Raw genomic sequence first — 19181 nt, 5'->3', positions numbered from 1 at the left:
ATGATTAAATAAATTATATTCTATTTTAATATTATTATATATGTAAAAATTTGTTATACATCTTTATTAAATTTATGCATTTTATTTTAAAATAACCATAAGAAGCGCAGCCAAAAAATTCTAACAATTTACAATATATTAGAAGGAAAAAAAAGGAAATTATACTATTACATAAAGCAGTAAGATTATTTTGCCTGAAGTTAAGTTCTAATTAACTAATAAACCAACGGTGTTCTCGAATTTAGGTAATTTTAGGTCTTTTGATGGTTTTAAGTTGGTTTAATTACAATTTATAATTATTCCTAATTTTGTTTTCTTAATTTTGTGTAAGATATATTGAAATAAATATGATAAGTTCCAGAGCGCAACTTAAGCCAGACATAACAAAGAAGGCAACTGCAACTATATGATTCAACGGATGTTTGAACGTAAGGTCAAACCTCAGAAATAAGTAGCTTCGCTACTACTAACTTTTTATTAAAATTTAAGCTTTTAATTAAGATTGGCAATCACACTTGACATGAACAATATGATTATACATTGGCTGATACACTTCTTCTGTCAAATCTATATGTCTAAAATTAAATCATATATTTTAGTAAGGGGAGGGACTTAAATTTGTACGGTTCTATTCAGGGATCTAAAGGGATAAGACATTGGCCGCTAAATTGATTTAAATGCCCAATGATAATACACAAAATTTCACCTTCTGTAGATTTAAATTAGTTGTTGAAACGTTTATACACTCGACTTAATGAATCAACCAATAGTTAACAAGGGTCCCCAAAGTTAAGCAGACTAATAAGAAACGTTATTATAAAGCAAAATATTGAAAAATAGTAAAAAAAAGGTTAATCATCATTTAATAAACTTACGCATCACTATCCAAGTTATCATTTTTAATTTTCCAACTTTGACCTAAGCAAAATAAATTCATATGTTATCAAAATGTTTTGCAATTTATAAAAAAAAATATGTTAGTTTTCAAAAAAGGGGTCACGGACAAACGCAGGAGTAACAAACGTCGGACTGGACAAATGCCAAATTGTCTAAAGACTAAAATATCAAGTTAATTAAGTATTTCTAAGCAGGTTAAGTCAAGTTAAGATATGAATATACAAATCAGAACCCCGCTGGTGTTTAAAAAACCTGTAAGCTGATTTAAAGGAATATTTACCTTGCATTTGACTATTTTTGAATCCATAAAATGTACAACCGGATCGCACACTTACACTTTCAAATGCTCTAAATAAAAATACAATTTAGAATAATACATATTCAGATTGTATACTTATTTTCATTATATCCATGAAGCGCCATTAAATTTTCTTTAAATGCATCCACAGAAATATCTTCTATAGAAAGTAAAGAATGTGTATAGCAAGACAAATCTCCTAAATATTTTTGAAATAAATAAAAACGTTGCTTTACAATATGAAATATTTTCACATAGCTAGCTTGTTTATATTTTTCAAATACAACTAAGTTGATGAGTATACCTAATTTTTATGTGATTTCGCCGCATTAATAAAAAATGTTTCAGGAAAGTAATGTTTAGTTGCGAAGCTACTCTATAATTCACTATGCACGTTTGTCAGTATGCTGTAACGCAATGGGGAAAATTATTTTACGATACCCTGTTATCATCTATTATATAATTTAATTTGTCTGTCGGTCAAGCTTCAAAGGGCAAAATTATTTATTTTTTTATTTGATTCTTTATTTGTCTTTATCATTTACTTACAAAGATTACATTAAAAGTATAACAATATTAATTTAAAACTCATTTAAAATTTGACCCTGGATAAAATTACAATTTGACCCTGGATAAAATTACAATTTGACCCTGAATAAAATTACAATTTGACCCTGGATAAAATTACAATTTGACCCTGGATAAAATTCATTTCTACTCTGTCGGTTAGTCAGCTCAAGTATGCTATACAGGGTAAATACCTAGGTAAGGGACCAGTCGATAATGATCCTCTGGCGACTCTTAGACCTAACAGGGTCAGAGCTGTCTATTATCAGAATACCTGTCCCTGCCCCTCTCATCTTAATTCAGTCTGCTAAACACATCTTATATGTGATACACTATTTTTTTAGAGGCTTTATTGATGGCTGGGCTAGGGGAATACCACAGGATCTGTGACTTGAGTTATAGGGGCAATACCAAGGTAAGGGACCAGTCGAAAATTATCCTTAATTCATCCTCTGGCGACCCTTGTACCTAACAATGTTAGAGCATTCTGCTCTTAATAAAACTGTCCCTGCCCAGGATCTGTGACTTGAGTTATAGGGGCAATAATAAGGTAAGGGACCAGTCGAAAATTATCCTTAATTCATCCTCTGGCGACCCTTGTACTTAACAGTGTTAGAGCATTCTGCTCTTAATATAACTGTCCCTGCCCCTCCTTTCTTTATTCAGTCTGCCAATCACACCTTAAATGTGATCCATTATAATCTGAGGAATTAAAATATGACTGAACGAAGGGAATGTCACAGATTGTAAAAATCTTTTTTATTTAATCAATGTAATTTTGAAATGATATTCTTTTATATATGTCTACATAAACAATTTTTATCCAACTTGAATACTTTAAATGAGTTTTAAATCAATTTATTTTTGAAAAGGTTTGGTGATTTTTAGATAAATGATTTATTGCATATTATTTCTCTTTTTTCTGGATTCCTTATATTTGGGGTGATTTATCTTTTACTAAAACTTATACTCTTAAAGTAAAAGAATGACTTTAGTTATAATAATTCTTAATTGTTATAAAATTAACCTGTAATTAACTGGTATTTCTTGATGACCAACAACTAATTCATGTTTAAATTTTGTACAAACTGGGGAGCCAAATATTGCAGCACAATAGTTAGGCAGCAAGGGTCTGCATTCATTTCCTAATATAAAATAAGATCGTTTAATGCCCTAGTAGCTAAATTGTATTATTGACTTTTTAGTATTGCAGCTACTCCATTATTCATTTTTGTCTGTCCGGTCGTCCGTCAGACCGTAATGCTGTTTAAATAAACAGTGAAAGTGTATACATTGTTTTCTCATTATGATTGTCGTTCGTACTTCAAAAGCATTAATACTTTTATTTCATAGGAAGGATTCACAATTGTCTTTGATTTTTTTCATTTTCTTTCAATGTATGACTATGATCTGCTTTATAACTCAATTTGTCTGGTAGTCCATCCAAGGGTTCCTTCGTGCTTTGCTTCTTATGGATGTTGCCATCTTTTTTCTTTTCTGTCTCCTATGCTTACTGTAGCTCAATTCTGATTATTTAGGACGAAAAAAAACTTGTTTAAATATGGATTGTTATAAAATAGCAAAATAATTTGTTTTTCACAATTTCACAGGTATACCTGTTATTTTCACATCTTCATCTTTACCATTGTTATTGCCATTAATCGTTGTCAGATCTGTTTTATTGCTACCAAAATCAGTATTACCATTGGGCATTTGGTTCATTGTGGCCATCGTATTTTCTATTCTGTTATTTACTTGATTCAACCAATAAAAATGTTTTGTTGCATCGCTTTCATCTAATAATATTTGTAGCATTTCCATTTGATTCAACATGAAAATTAGGCATCTTTTTTTATAATTTTAGGACTAAGAATTGGTGGTCACCAAAAGTTTTTAAAATTATGCATATCTTCTAATTCTTTTTTTGGCTTTGAAAATATGAAATAATTAAAAGCAGCTTTGTAATAGTTTATGTTGCACCTACATATACAGAAGCTATGCCCCATATACATTTTCCAACTTTTTTAAACCTTCTTGTTTACAACAAGCGACTTCGCCCTTATTATTTAGAGACTCTGTATTTATAAGGGTAGGAAAGAGCAGAAAATTAGCCTAAAACCATCTTAAGACTTAAATCTAAAAATGAAACAGCCTAAAACCATCAAAAGTAAAGTAAAAAGGATTAGTCAATTATTGCTTATACCTGTATAATCACCCATCATATTTTGAAAATATTCATAATCTTGAGAAGTGTTATTCTTCCCACTTCCACACTTGTTATTACATTCTTCTATGGTATTGAACTTATTTGAATTACCACCGCAACCTAAATATCATAAATCATTTATAAAAATGATTATTTGAATGAAATCCTTTATTACCCTATAACATAACCAAACCTGACCTTAAGTAAAAATTAAATATTTTCTTAATTATTGGCTTAACAACTTTAGGGACTTTAATTGAATTTTGATTGGTTGGTTCTTTAGGTTAAGTGTCCATACGTTTCAACCACTAATTTTAATCTACATAAGGAGTATCATCATTGTGGATGTCCATCAATTTATTCCATTGTCTTATCTCTTTGGATCCCTGAGAAAAAGCTCTCATTTTTATGTTCTAGTATCATAACTAATTATTTACTCACCTCCATAGCTAAACTGTTTACATGAATCTGTTTGTTTATCGTAGAAATACATCAGTATATTGGCCCTACACATTCCTGCATCTGATGGAAGCTCACAATCCACAATTTTTTCTGTAGAGATTATAATATTAAAAATTGTATTGTTTTTGTCTTAGAAATTTAAAAACAAGGATTGCAACATCAATAAAAGCGAAGCACTAAAACGGTAAGACAAACGGACATTAACACTTGTATAGTGTTTGAACTGAATAATCAGAATATGAAAGTATAAGAGTCAAAGCAAAATTGTAAGTAAATTTGTTGAAAAACTGCTTGATACAGGATAATATTTATGGACATACTTACAATTTTAGGACTTGATTATAGAGTTGCTTTGCTTAAATATTGTTCATAAACGCTATCTATCTCGGACGGTCGGACCGACCCTAATTATAGAAAAGCTTCGCTTTTAAAAATATTGTAAGAAACTCAGTATTGCAAAATGCCATGTTAAAAAAATATCGATCAATGAGGGGAGGGGCAACATGACCTCTCCAGTTTTTTTTCCTCATTTTCTTTTGTAACTTTAAAAAGGGAATTACAATATTTTAAATACTACGATCCTTTCAATTATTTGGCTGTGTTATAGTTCTATAGTAAAATTCTATTAATAATAAATTCACACAAGTTTTAAGATGTCTTATTATGTTGGCTAGGAAACAACCCTTAAGTAGTATGATCTGTTGCAAACATTTAACAGTAAGAAAAAGTTACCATCAGCCTCCATATGATGTCCACAATGTGTTTTACAATCTTCCATAGTTGCAAAATTATTTGAATTTCCAAAAAAACCTTATAAAAAAACTATATTAAAAAAGTTTACTGGTTCTCAATGATTTGTTTTGTATTCCAAGAATAAAGCAATTACACTAAATCAAACAAAGAAAACTACTACTCTAAGCTTTTCTGCAAGTGATCCAAAACTTTTTATTAAAGATAATTTTTGTGGAGTGAAAGGACTTAAATTTAATTTTTTTTAAAATGTATCTCATTTGTAAAAAGCTAAGGCTTTGGGTTTATAAGATTTTTTTGGGTTATTAGTATTACCTATGGAATTTCAAACATATTTTAAGTCCAAACTAACCTCTATATTCAAATTCTTTACAAGATTTAGTTTTCTTGTCAAAAAAGAATCTCAGAATGGGAAAGGGAATAGGATAGAGTGATAAATACCATCCCGCTTTTTTTGGAAGCATACAAATATCGATTTTCGCACCTGAACATGAGATTATTTTATTAATTTAGAAATTATTGATCTCAGTAGCAACTTTTTTTTCTTAATTTAACTGATTAGCTGCTGAAAATCTGCATGAATGCACCTCATTATGCCTTATAACTGATTTTTTAGGCACCGAGATAAATATAACCCCCCCCCCCCCTGCCCTTTTAAAAACTATAAATATTTTTAGCAGATAGCTTTCATTAGATTGTCAAATTTTTTAAAGGATGACACAAATCAAGAAATTAAGATTCAAGTTATACCTTTCTGTGCAAAGTGTGGCAAACATTTTTTCATGCACTTTCTTTTTTTAATAAAATTGTTGGCATTTCCCTTGCAGCCTACAGTTTAAACAATAATCAAACTGTTAAATATTTTAATACAACAAAATAACTGTAATTTTTTATATTAATACATAAAACATTTGTCCATATTTAGCACTGATAACCTGCCCTTTAAATATCATAGTTCAATAAAGTATTTTGTGTCATACCACAGATTTTCTTTTTTTATTCTTTTTTAAGTGAATTTTTGACAGATAACTCTGATCTACACAGGATTGTACTTAACCCTGCAGGGGGGCTTAAACATTTTGGCAACCTAACAACGAATAAAGCTCACCTAAAATCAAAACTTGGATAACCTAACTTTTCTACAGGCTAATTTGACAGCTAGGTGCACCGAAGCAATCATTCAATCGAATTTATATTGTACTTAATTAGTATGGAATACCAACTCGTTGAGGATTACCAGGAAGTTCGTACTTCATTCTTTTCAAATTATTGCGTGATTTCACGCGATTTTTATCACAGATTAACATGTAAACTCCTCTTGTATAGGTGTTGTCAGTCGTGTTATAAAATAAATAAAATTTACCACCATAAGTAAACTGTTGGCACGAATTTGTTGTTGGATTAAAATAAAATCTTGTGTAAGCTGCTTTACATGGCCCAGCCATTGGTTTCAATTCACATGAGGCTTTACCTGAACATTTTTAAAGTTTTTAATTGGTATATTAGTTTTATTAATATTATCTGTATCGGCGCAAGGAAGAGTTCCTTGAGTCTTTGTCCCATGTACTAAATAAAAATTCCCCCATTAATCCTTACCCAAAAAATCAGTGACGACGACATTTCCGTCAAAGACACCTCCCAGAGTGCAGCATCCATTGTGAGACGCGGGTTCTCTGTTGTGCGCATTTTCTTTTGTTTATCAGAGAATGCATTAGACAATTGTTTATGTAGTGGAAAATGTGTTTGAATGCTAGAACCCAGCTATAAGTATGTCCTGCTTGCACGAGACGTAACCAGGTAACGATTTATCACATGTGTGTTGAATATAAGGCCAAATCCTGAAGTAATTGCTTCCGGTAAATAAAGAGCAGATTATTTTCTTTGTTTTTGTTTAATAAAATAGACCAATCGTACCAATGTAACATGTTAATTTTGATGTATTACGTTTAAGATAATATTCTGTACGCGTTTAAAACAATCTATGACCATATTATGCTTAATCGATCTGACTATTGCATTTATATGTGTTATTTTTCTAATGTATTTTATATTTTTTTAGATGCACGGTTTTCATCTTCAAATAAAGATTTGTAAACTATCTGTGCTATATATCCTCATCGGATAGCAAGTATTGGGTTGATTGTCTATCAGCAAGTTGACTGAGCGAAAAGATCTTGAGTCCAGTCATGCCGATACATTATCATTTTAATTAATCAATTTTATTTTTATTGATCTTTATATATATAAACCGTGTTTAGAATACACACAACAAAAAGAAAATTTATAACTTGTTAACAAAGTATCTAAGCTCTAATGTTTTTAATTATTTCAATTTTAATTACATTAAGTTTAAATTGATATTACTTACTCATTGGTCTTCTTACTCTACCTCGACCATTCATTAATTTTGATTCAGATTCTAAAATTTAAAATATGACTTAACACAGTAACATCTAGTTAACAATACAAAAAAAAAACATATATTTTTGGGGCATAATATCATTATCACATTCACAATAAAGACCTCAGTCTCAGAAACTACCCTCATTAATAAAGATTCATAGAAATTTATTCTGCGGCCGAACTCATCTATGCATCTTAAACATTGCTGCAGCCGCAACAAACAGCGCAGATTTAAGAAGTCTGGGTGGTTCGGAAGAAGAATCAGCCACTCTATAATGTATACACCCTAAGCCGCAGCCACTAATTATAAGCTACACCATCCGTCATACCCTTAATTACGCCACACAAATCTAAAATATTCCTAAAATTAAGAAAATTAAACTTACGATTTATTAATATGATGAAAAATAATAAAATGAAAAGTTTTTTAAAAAGTACAATTTCTTTCATTTTTTGATCTGAAAATAGACTATGCTGATCAGTAATGTTATCTTATTCAGAAAATCAAGAAGAACAATTAATCAATCAAAGGACTTGACAAAGTCTAACTAACAATAAATATTTATAGGATATACGTGGATGTATTGACAGGGGAAAATTTGTCGTCAATTTAGCTTGCTAATATGGACCTTATCTATTAGTCAGTTCGTTCATCCATTAGGAGGGGATGGGATGTATGGTGTGGTTGAGGTAGTCAGCTGCAATTATCACTATATTAAAGTACATAAAAATCTGGTGCAACATCCAAGTAATAATATATCGATTTCCAAAACCTAGTAAATTGCTCTCTTTGCTTTCCATGTTAATACTGCTTTGTCATGTACCACTCATTTACAGACTGGTACACATATGTACATACACTTTTTTACTTTTTGTAATTATTATTTACTTAACTTGTCAAACGTAAAATCTTTTCTCGTATTCATTCGAACCCGGTGGATAGGAACCGGTTCTTATCCATACGAAAAAACTATGTCTAGCATCGTATTATATCCAGTTTTCTACGAATATAGAAATGTACAATCATAAGATGCCTTCGGCACCGCGGGGCTAAAAAAAACTAGTTTTAATCCTATAATTGTACTTTCTATATCCGCGGAAAGCCGTTTATAATACGATGAAAGAAATAACTATTACAGTATTTTTATCCTACTGGACATCACGAAACCTTTGTAAATTTAGAATATAATTAATAAGGCTAAATATATTTGTTTATATAAACTTTATATGTTTTTGATATAAATTATATTATAAAGTAATTGGATTTAAACAATTTAACAGGATATGATACATTTTAGTATTAAACGAATTCGATTTTAAATTGAAAAAAAATGCTTAACCGTTATTGTCTCTTTTACAGTGAAGCTTCTTATAGGTACAAAAATGAATCACCGCCTCCAAAAAAGCAAACCATTTTCTTACTTTTAATTTTAAAAACTAAAATTGAAAGCGAATGGTCAACTTCCCCTATCCTCAATTCCATCAATTGTCCCTATAGGCCTCTGGGGGCGTAGCCGCTAGTTTTTAAGATTTTAACACATTACTAAAAAAATATTTTGAAGTATAATAATATGAAGAGTTTTAGTTCAGAACAATAGTAAGAAATCTTGTCTGATTCTTACCAACTAGCATTGTTCAAACAAGTGTTCCATAAGGGGAGAAACGAAGTCCTTTTTTGACTTGAAGTAATCGGCTTTTCAGTTTAGGGCATCACCCATGGATATCAAGTCACCCAACCCTTTCATTGCACGACTTTTGTCTGAATGTTCTAAAGCTTAATGGTAATAAGTTACGCCTAATTACAGGCCAATACATTTCCTCCAATCAAAAAAAAATTTGTCACTCGCCAGACGTAAAAGCAGTGGTACCATTCTTTACATCTCAAGTATGACGTTGTGTGGGCCAGACGTTTCCCGACAACAAGCAGGCACGCTACCATTTAGGCTGATGCCGCAGGTTGACTTTTTAGACATAATTGTTCATGTTAAAAAAAAGAATAAACATAATGAAATTTGATATAAAGCATATTAATAACAAAAATTACAATGTTTGTACTTGTAAATCAGAAACTTTACTAAAAATAAAATGTTTTCAAAATACGAACTCCAAGTAATTACACAGAAATAAAGAGATCAAATGTTAATTCTTAATGAATTAGTTCAAGTACAAGCTTTTTATTTTTAACTAATTCCTCAATATGCTTTAAAAGCTCATTATATTATAACGCTTGATGGCTAAAATAATACACAAGTAGCAATATATATTTATACTGTCCGCTACAAGACACAGAGGGAAACAATTCAAGTTTAGAGAAGAACCTTTATTTGACTTTATCAAAAAAAATTTGATTTTTTCTTTAGAGTGTCTAGCGAATACAGAACCTTATTATTTTTTTAATTAATTGAAAATATAACCACTGTTGCTCTAAACCACACACGCTACCTCCACCTAATTTTTATTTATTTCAAAATTAAGAGGAGTGGGTTCTGTGGTTGCTTGGAACTTTCAGGGAAACTACCAACTTTTGAATACATGATGATTGATTCTGCAGATCATAATCCTCCAGTTCCACACAAATATTCTTATCTCTCTAGTGGCTTTATATAATACATACATTTCCCTATTTTATTCACTTTATTTAATAAGGTCGGCTACTGAAGTCAACTATAGCAGCAGTGGTTGGAGGTGGCTTTCATTGGCGGTGTGACTGCCGCTTAGATTGGCTGTTGTTGTTGTTGTTGTTGTAGCCATGATTCTCTGAAGTTAGGACTCAGATGCACATGGAGATGGGAAGTGAGAATCCTTTGGCCAATCTTAGATTGGTAAGCTTCGCGCACAGCTGATTGTATTCTATGTTACATTACAAGCTGACCCGCAATTCTCGTGGAAGCTACTCAATTATTACATCACCCTGGCCTAGAGTTTTGGCAGGTGTTCCATATTAAGCCACCCTAATTAATGGCACTCTCATACGAGGAGCATGGATGAGGGAAAGCATGGTTAGAGCTGCTTGATTTGTAGAATCCTAACTTCCTACAAATCTCCCCCCTTACAACCCTAGGGCATCTTAGGGAAGGTTGCGTGATCATAATCTGACAAATTGCGACAGCATTTGTCAACCAAGTGCAAAGTCTATCTGGGGACTTGAACTCGGTTTCTCCCAACCACAGCGTAGTGCGCTAACCACTACACTATGGGACACCATAGATTGGCTGATTTTCCCCCCATCTGATCGATTTAAAACAGCTGCAGATGGGAGTCTTATGTAAGCCAATCGTTTGACTAATATATGTTTAAGTATACATATATATTTATTATGTATAATCCAGATAACTACCTGGCCTCAAAGGGACCTTTCCATTTGTTAGTAAATTACTTTCTGTTCTTCTGAACGATAATATTGGCTAATATTCAAACAACTAATTGAAAGTTGGATCAGGGTCCACACGATGTTGGCAGTTACATATAGCTCATGCCCATCTAATTAATTACTTTAATGTTTGACTTTGAGTCTTCTGTAATCTGCGCAGCTGAATATACCTGCGACTAAGTTTGACTTCCCAGTCCTGTATTAAGTTATGTATAATATATTTTTCTTTATTTTACAACTAGCGGCTACGCCCCTAGAGGCATCTAGTGGCACTTTAAATTTTTTTGTTTGTTAAAGTCTCTATGATAATTCTTTATGTTACGTTGAAGTGTCCCATATATTAAAAAAATAGTTATAAACCTTCCCGGGACCCATTGTGGTGTATAAAAATTTTTTTAATTGAAAAAAATATTTGTAAGAGGATATTACCAAAAATTGTTCTTCTAGCTTCAAAAATAAGAAAACTACAGCTGTTTGGAATTTTTAAGTAAAAAAGGAACTAAAAATAAAGGAACGGAGATGATAATAACCCCCCCCCCCCCCCCCCAACCAATAAAGGTGTGGCAAGGGACTTGACAGTTAAGGGCTAATTATATGATAACAAGACGGACGGAATAATTTAGCATCGAATATGCATCGGGCAAAACAATTATTTTAAACTTTAAAATACTATAGTATATACTAACCGCTTCGCACCTAGAGGTAATATGGAAAGTCAACCCTCCTATATAGATATTTTCAAAAAGTTATTCTTTGTGATAAAATTAAACACAGGTTGTGTGCCGTACACACAAAAAGTTCAACTTGTAAAAATCTAACCCAGGTTGTTCGCCGTATACACCAAAATTTCAATTTGTAAAAAACTAAACCAAGGTTGTTTTCAATTAGTAAAAATTAAATCCAGGTAGTTCGCTGTACACACAAAAATTTCAATTTGTAAAAATTAAATCCAGGTTGTTCCCATATACACAAAAATTTCAATTCGTGATTTTTTAAATTTTTTTTGGAGGGGGCTTGGGGGTTTCAAAACCACCAAAAAAGTAAAATAGAAAACTTACCTTAAAAGGTACCTATCTAGAAAAAAAGAGGGGGGGGGGGATTTTTGTTTTTGAAGGGGGTGGGGGTGTCCTAATCCCCAAGAACATAGCCTAAAACAACCACAGGAATAGTAGGTATATTCCCTGAAGAGTAGAATCCAATCGGTTCAGTGGTTACCAAGATCTTAAGGAATGAAAGACGGACAGACAGACATCAAGCTACTTTGTATTATAGATATGTGGCATCAAATATTTCTAACATAATATTAACATGACAATATTCTTCAGACCTTATGAGGACACATTTTTTTGTTAATTGTAGCAGATAGACCTATAATAAGTATAGCTGCGCTACTTCTGATAATAATGTGCTTTTAAATAACTCTTTTTTAGGTTGATTATGAATTAATTTTGTATGAATCAATTATTATTGCATTGGACCTATCCTAATTTTGTAGATTATGTGTTCAGTATTGCTTAAACTTATAGTTGAAACTGTCCCTTCCATCGTGTCAACAGCTTACACCTGTTACGCTAGATATTAACTGCACTTGGTTTTGCTCATTTTTACATAGGGCAGAAGATTAAATAATTGATACTGTCTAATTTTAAAAACTTTATTACAACCACAATATATTTAAGTAGATAGTTTTTTATAATTTAGTATTATTACTCTCATGGCCAACCAATAAATGGTTTTACACTTGTAACTAAGCATGCATTCTCTCTACAACTAAAATAAAAAAATCATTTACAATTCGGTTTGCAAAGTTTTTCTTAGTTTTTTAGATAACAGAACAGTAAAAGTACATCTAATACATCTTATCAATAACTAGCGCCTGCCACTCAAGTTATCTAGGAGCCCTGTATTTAATTGGGTAGGAGAGAACAAACAAACCCATCATAATAAAAAGAACAGTCAAAGAGGCGAGTGGAGGTGGTCTTGCTCATTTTTCATTTTGACCTTAGAATAAATCTACTTTGACTATCTTAAACATCAATTGAGAAAAATAGTTGAACTAAAATATCAATGCAAAAATTGGAAATAAAGAGTGGCTTAGCTACAATGTAAATGTTAAATTAAATCTATAAAAAAAAATCTTACTCGCAAGTAAATCCGGGGTATTTATCGTTGCAATCATAGCCTCCGACAAAGCAATCTCTAGTGTTTATACACTCAACTGGCTCACATGTGTTACCTAAATTAAGAAAATGAGGACTTTCTCAGAGAGAGATATTAAATTAGTCTACAAAGTTTTATAATAACAATTTCTTATTAATTGGCTTAACAACTTCAATTTTGGATTGGTTGGTTTATTAAGTTAAGTGTCAAAACGTTCCTACCACTGATTGTAGTCCACAAAAGGGGTAATTTTGTGCATTAACATTGGGGATGTACATTAATTCATCGGCAGTTGTCTTATCTCTTTAGATCCCTGAGAATATCTATGAAGATACCAAGTTGTTTTTATTCAATTTAAATTTTACCATGAAAGTTATGAATTTGGTTTAGTCCTGTAGGTGTTTAGGTTCTATATTGAAGTATACATTTGTATACTATACAATTATGATCTAAAAGGTCAGTTTCAAGTTTCTGAATTAAAAACAAGGATGACAACATCCATAAGTAGCGAAGCACAAAAATTGTGGATGGGAATACGTAGAAGTAGATTTAAAATCAATAATAGATTTATTGGAGAAAATAAACATGAAACCTTGTTTTATTTTGTATGATGAAGATGGTTAAAGTAAATTACATACTAGATGCACATAACAATAGGAAAAAATATTTTGAAACTGTTGAATGCAAAAAAGTTTTAAAATTGGACCAAAAATGCCAAAGATATGGGGAAATATTCAACATATAAAAATAGCCAAAAACCTGCTAAAAGGCAGTTTGGCCGCCATTGTTTCTTTTCATAAAACGCCAGAAATTTAATTTTAATATCTTTATCTGAAAAATTTATGAAAATTGAACCATAAACACCAAAGATATGGGTAAAAATGTGAAAAATATAAAAATAGCCAAAAACCTGCAAAAAGGCAGTCTGACTGTCATTGTTGTTTTCTTCAAACGACAGGAAATTTAATTTTTATATCTTTAACTGAAAAAATTTCGAAAATCGGACCATAAACACCAAAGATATGGAGAAAAATGTGAAAATATAAAAATAGCCAAAAACCTGCAAAAAGGCAGTCTGACCGTCATTGTTGTTTTCTTCAAATGACGGGAAATTTAATTTTGATATCTTTAACTAAAAAAAATTTGAAAATCGGACCATAAACACCAAAGATATGGGGAAAATATAAAAAATAGCCTAAAACCTGCAAAAAGCAGTCCGACCGCCATTGATGTTTTATAGTTAATTGTGCTCCTTAATGATGGGAATATTGTCAAAAAATTTCAGCTCTCTATCTTTTATAGGAGCCGAGAAAATCACGTTTCCCCCAATTCATTAATTACGGACGGACGGACAGACGGACGGACATTGTGAATTATAGAGTAGCTTCGCTACTAAAAATATAACTTACTTTCACATCTGCAGTTTATATCTTTACACTTGTCGAATTTTTTACAATCTCTTGGCGTGCGACACTCCCAGTTTGACTGAAAAAAACCGCTTAGTTTCTATTGCCTACGGTAATTCTAGCATTTGAGTTAGAGGATAAGTGAGTGCTCTTGAAGTGTATTAGTTTATTGTATTTTCAGTATAGCATTGAGACCGTTTAATTTCTGCTGGATCAGAACCGGTTCTCTGTCATACTAACAAGACTGGTTTTAATCTTATAATTCTTTATTTTAATAACTGCGGAAAGCTGTCTATAATACGATGCGATAAATAATTATTCCTGTTTTTACTACATAGTTTTGATCAAGTAAAATCAACTTTAGTTATATTTGAAAGGTTAAATGTCTAGATCAACTAAAAATATTTTACCTCAAAACATTTATGATCTCTGCAATAACACATTTCAGGGTTGTTCCTTGAAAAAATACCCCAATATTACAAAAATATGTTATCCCTTTTTTACCACGAGCGGCTTCGCCCCTAGATGTCTCGAGAGGCACTTTCAATGTTTTTTTTTTAAATATGTCTAAGTTGCGTTTAAGTCTCTACGTAAAATCGAAAATAGTAGTTTTTTTCGATTTTTTTGTGATTTATCTTGGGAGGGTGGAGGTACTCTCCCCAAAAATAGTTACAAACCTTCCGGGATCTATGAGAAGCTACCCTGTTACGGAGAACCCGATCGGTTCAGCGGTTATCGAGAGTATTTGGTAAAAACATACAAACATACATACAAACTGCCTGTTACTTTATTATAAGGATTAATTAAAGTAAAACAATAGAGGTGACAGGGGTTAGATAACTGTATGTCACCATACTGTGAAACATGTGCCGACTTTCAATTGGGATTTTTAATATCTGCCAATGCGTCAGAAATTAACACAGCAAAGTTGCTACAAAGTACAGAAAGCAATTAGCTAGTGGACGAAATTTTTTCCTAACACGGGCTCCAGATAGTTATCCAGATTATATATCTATACTAATACATTTATTGACCATTAGAGATTCAAATGTTTTGTTCATTTATAAGTTAATCCTCTGTATTTATCAAGATTTTATATCTATCTAGTATTTAGATAACTTTAATATTGCCTAATTAAAACAAAGCAAAGTTTGAATAATGTACAATACTAAAAATGAAAAACCTTAACATTTTGCCAGTGTTATCAAAAAAAAACTTTTAAAATATGAAACAGGAATCCCTGAAAAAGATATTACTATTGAGCTTTGTATATCAATTTTCTAAAGAATGACATTACCTGCAAGAACAGTCAGTAAATACATTGCATTCATTCCATTGAACAAAGGGATTTCCATCATGTACACATTTACCATGATTGCATAAACAGGACACATCCTAGTAGTAGTAAGGATAATGTTATGTAAGGGCACTTAATTGATTAGAAAAATGAAATTTCAACATTGAAACAAGATTCAAAACAATTCAATATTTAATCAAATTCCCAAAAGGCTTGTTTTTCATTTTTAAAAGCGAAGCTTTTCTATAATTAGGGTCGGTCCGTACTTCCGTCCGTCCGTCCGTCCGTACGTCCGTCCGTACGTCACAGACGGATAGCTTTTTTCGTTAATTTAGGCATGTTAGAATTGTCCTATAAATTTCAAACTTTGCATGGTGATTCCTTTAGTGGTTAGGTACGATTTAGAAAGCGTAGCAACTCTATAATCATTACAAGAATGTCCGTACGTCCATTTAAATATGTTGATTTTTTTTACTTTTTTAACAACAAATTTTTATGTGATCTAATCATCCGATTGATCTGATTTTTGGTATGTTGATTCCTGGGACAACAAAGTATAATGTTATTAGCGAAGCAACTCTATAATCAAGTCCTAAAAATGTAAGTATGTCCATAAACATTATATTATTGGTGTTGTACCCAGGTATCTAAAGGGATAAGACAATAGCATATAAATTGATGTAAATCCTCAATGTTTACACACAAAATAACCCTTTCTGTAGATTACATTATTGTTTGAAACATTTGGACACTCAACTTTATAAACCAACCAATGAAATTATTTTAATTTCCAAAGTTGTTAAGATATTAAATAAGAAAACGTAATTCTACAACTTTGGAGACTATTGACACCCCGTTGTTCCCTCTCTTTGTGTGTTTTACCGCCACATAAATGCATTTGTCAAGTTTTTTACAGTCAGCAGTAAATTTACATTCATCATCTGAAAATAGAATTAATAAAAAGAAGGTAATTTTTTGTGTGTTTTTTTTATAAAATTGTCTGTTAGCATTAGGTAAAATGCGCTTATTACGTCAAAATGTTCTTAATTATGGCCATTTCATGTATAAAAATTAAATATTTTTCCTATTTAGACCATGAGAAAATTAGCATAAACAATTTTTCGAGAATAGTCCCTTTCGTAACATCGGGCCATAAGGGGCATTTCGTCGTATTTTTAAAATGCCTTTTTACATGTTATTTTAGGTTATATTGGGTTAGGGTTAGAGCCCCCCACAGGGGCTAGAAATCGGAGAAAAGCTACTGTGAAAAAATATGAAGAATCGCCCCATAAGGTGCATTGTTACAAAAGGGACTATACCCAATTTTTCTAGTAACTGTGGTAATGATTTTTTATATATTTCAAGTTATTTTTAAAAATTTGGTACGTAAAAACTGAAAAAAATATAGAATAGAAAATGGTACCTTCTTTTTTGAAATACTTCAGACATGAATCCAAGCATTCAGTTTCACTTTCAAATTGATTTCTATTGCCATAACAACCTGAGTTTTAATAAGATTATATTAAACATACATTATATTTATTTCTTATTAAAACAAGAATGACAACATCCTTAAAAGCAAAGCTCTAAAACATTAAGACAAACGAACATCAACTCTTGTAGAGTTTAATAACTGAATAAGCAGAATATAAATGCACAAGTCTATAAAAATTGTAAATGAATTTGTTTGAAAATGTTTGAAACCGATAGGACATGTATAAATTAATTAGAGATTTACTAGTTAAGAAAGGACAGACAGACCAACCCTAATTATAGAAAAGCTTTGTTTCAAAAATATTTATTGATTTACATGATTATGAATTGTAATTGCTTATTTATTGTATTAAAATATGTGCTTACCTCCATACCAAAAAGGTTTACAGGTTTTAGATTGATGATGAAAGTAATATCTTACAGAGTAATTTCTGCAAGGTCCAGTTTCAGATTTTTTCATACAGGTAGCTTTGTCTTAAGTTTTTATTTTAAATTATCTTATCTTGTCTTATCTTATCTTAAGTTTGTATTTTAAATTCAGTAAATGGGAAACAGATTGTTGAAATATTAAAACACGATATTACTAGGTATCAAATGTAATAAAAAGAATATTTGTTATCTTGATAAAATATCCAATAATTAATTTCAATCATTCTTTGCTTATATTTATAAGTATATTACAATTACCTATTTTCCTGTATCCACCTAAAATAATTTTGATTAAAAAAGTTTAAAATTTAAAGGCATTATTTAATTATATATTACACAGTCCTTTTTCTAATTTGTAATAAAAAAAACAAAGACGACAACATCCCTCAGTTTTGAAGCATAGAAATATTTTTAAAAAATCACGAAAGAAACATAATGAGTGTAGGTATATAATCTGGAAAATTAATTTAGATAACATGTATCATCAAATCAAATTGTAAAAATCGGACAAAAAGTGGTTTTTATCCTCCACAAAAAAAGGTAATATTGACATGAAATCTCAGCCGTCTATCTTGATTATGAGCCTAAAGATTTACATTTTCTTCCAAACGTTTAAAACAGACAAACAGACGGATTAAAAGTATTATGTTATAGTTAATTATGGCATCGTATTATAGACAGCTTTCCTGTGATATTAAAATGAAAAATTATAAAACTAAAACCAGTTTTGTAAGACACGCGGGGCCGAAGGCCTGGGATGACAATATTGGTAATAATCTCATCATTCTTATTTTAATATTTGTGGAAAATTGTTTGAATGCTATACATGATTTTTCGGTATGGCTGATAGTTCTAATCCTGCGGATATTAATTGGTTTCAAAGCCACTTACCATATTTTGAGCTAGAAACACAAAAGTACATCAATAATATTTGACATATTACTACAACTCTCATTATTTCTCTGAAAATTTATCAATTAACTTTTAATCGGTGGAATAGTTTTGAAAATAAGATTTTCACAGAATGTACATTTCTTTTATAACAGATATTATCTATCTATCAACAGGATACTATATTCAAAGAAATGTCATGTTATTAAAACAATTGCTTTGTTAAACTTAACATTTTAAACAATTATTAATAACAATTCAATCATTAGTACAATAAATTACTAAAACAGATCATTTTTTTATATTAAAATTAAATTGTTTTACTAAGTTTAGATTGTTAATTTTTATATTGTTATTGATTTTAACTTTCTTTATTTTCCTAACCTTTAACTTACCTTACATTAAAGGAAGCCTGCAGGAAAAACACTACTCTAGCTGCTTGAAGACTGCCACAAATAGATCCAATACACTATGTTTGAAGCTTTTAGCTTCAAAAACAAAACAAAAAAGTTTTAAGCATCTGCAAATGCCATTTTAGAGAGTTGAAATCT

The 19181-nt window shown here is 30.9% G+C and overlaps 2 protein-coding genes across 2 annotated transcripts; both read right to left on the bottom strand.

Moving 5' to 3' along the window:
• Window positions 1-471: 471 nt before the first annotated feature.
• LOC145328943 (uncharacterized) lies at window positions 472-8048 on the bottom strand. Its single transcript, XM_080172906.1, has 13 exons — window positions 7970-8048; window positions 7549-7599; window positions 6544-6651; window positions 5931-6008; window positions 5533-5664; window positions 5163-5240; window positions 4410-4520; window positions 3966-4088; window positions 3379-3558; window positions 2790-2907; window positions 1178-1245; window positions 876-918; window positions 472-575 (listed from the first exon to the last, which is right to left on the bottom strand). The coding sequence occupies exons 1-13, from the start codon at window positions 8031-8033 to the stop codon at window positions 497-499; spliced, it is 1233 nt and encodes a 410-aa protein (XP_080029032.1). The 5' UTR covers window positions 8034-8048; the 3' UTR covers window positions 472-496.
• Window positions 8049-12589: 4541 nt separating this feature from the next.
• On the bottom strand, window positions 12590-18748 carry LOC145328942 (uncharacterized). Its single transcript, XM_080172905.1, has 10 exons — window positions 18631-18748; window positions 17998-18015; window positions 17677-17784; window positions 17240-17317; window positions 16699-16757; window positions 15817-15914; window positions 14930-14975; window positions 14523-14598; window positions 13096-13189; window positions 12590-12723 (listed from the first exon to the last, which is right to left on the bottom strand). Exons 1-10 carry the CDS (start codon window positions 18692-18694, stop codon window positions 12666-12668), a joined length of 699 nt encoding a protein of 232 aa, XP_080029031.1. The 5' UTR covers window positions 18695-18748; the 3' UTR covers window positions 12590-12665.
• Between the last annotated feature and the right edge of the window lie 433 nt (window positions 18749-19181).

Source organism: Acartia tonsa, chromosome 9, assembly GCF_053477335.1.
Source record: "Acartia tonsa isolate MP-2025a chromosome 9, ASM5347733v1, whole genome shotgun sequence".
NCBI lineage: Eukaryota > Metazoa > Arthropoda > Copepoda > Calanoida > Acartiidae > Acartia > Acartia tonsa.
Note: the sequence above shows the minus strand (reverse complement) of the source record. Positions and strands in the feature narration are given on the sequence as shown.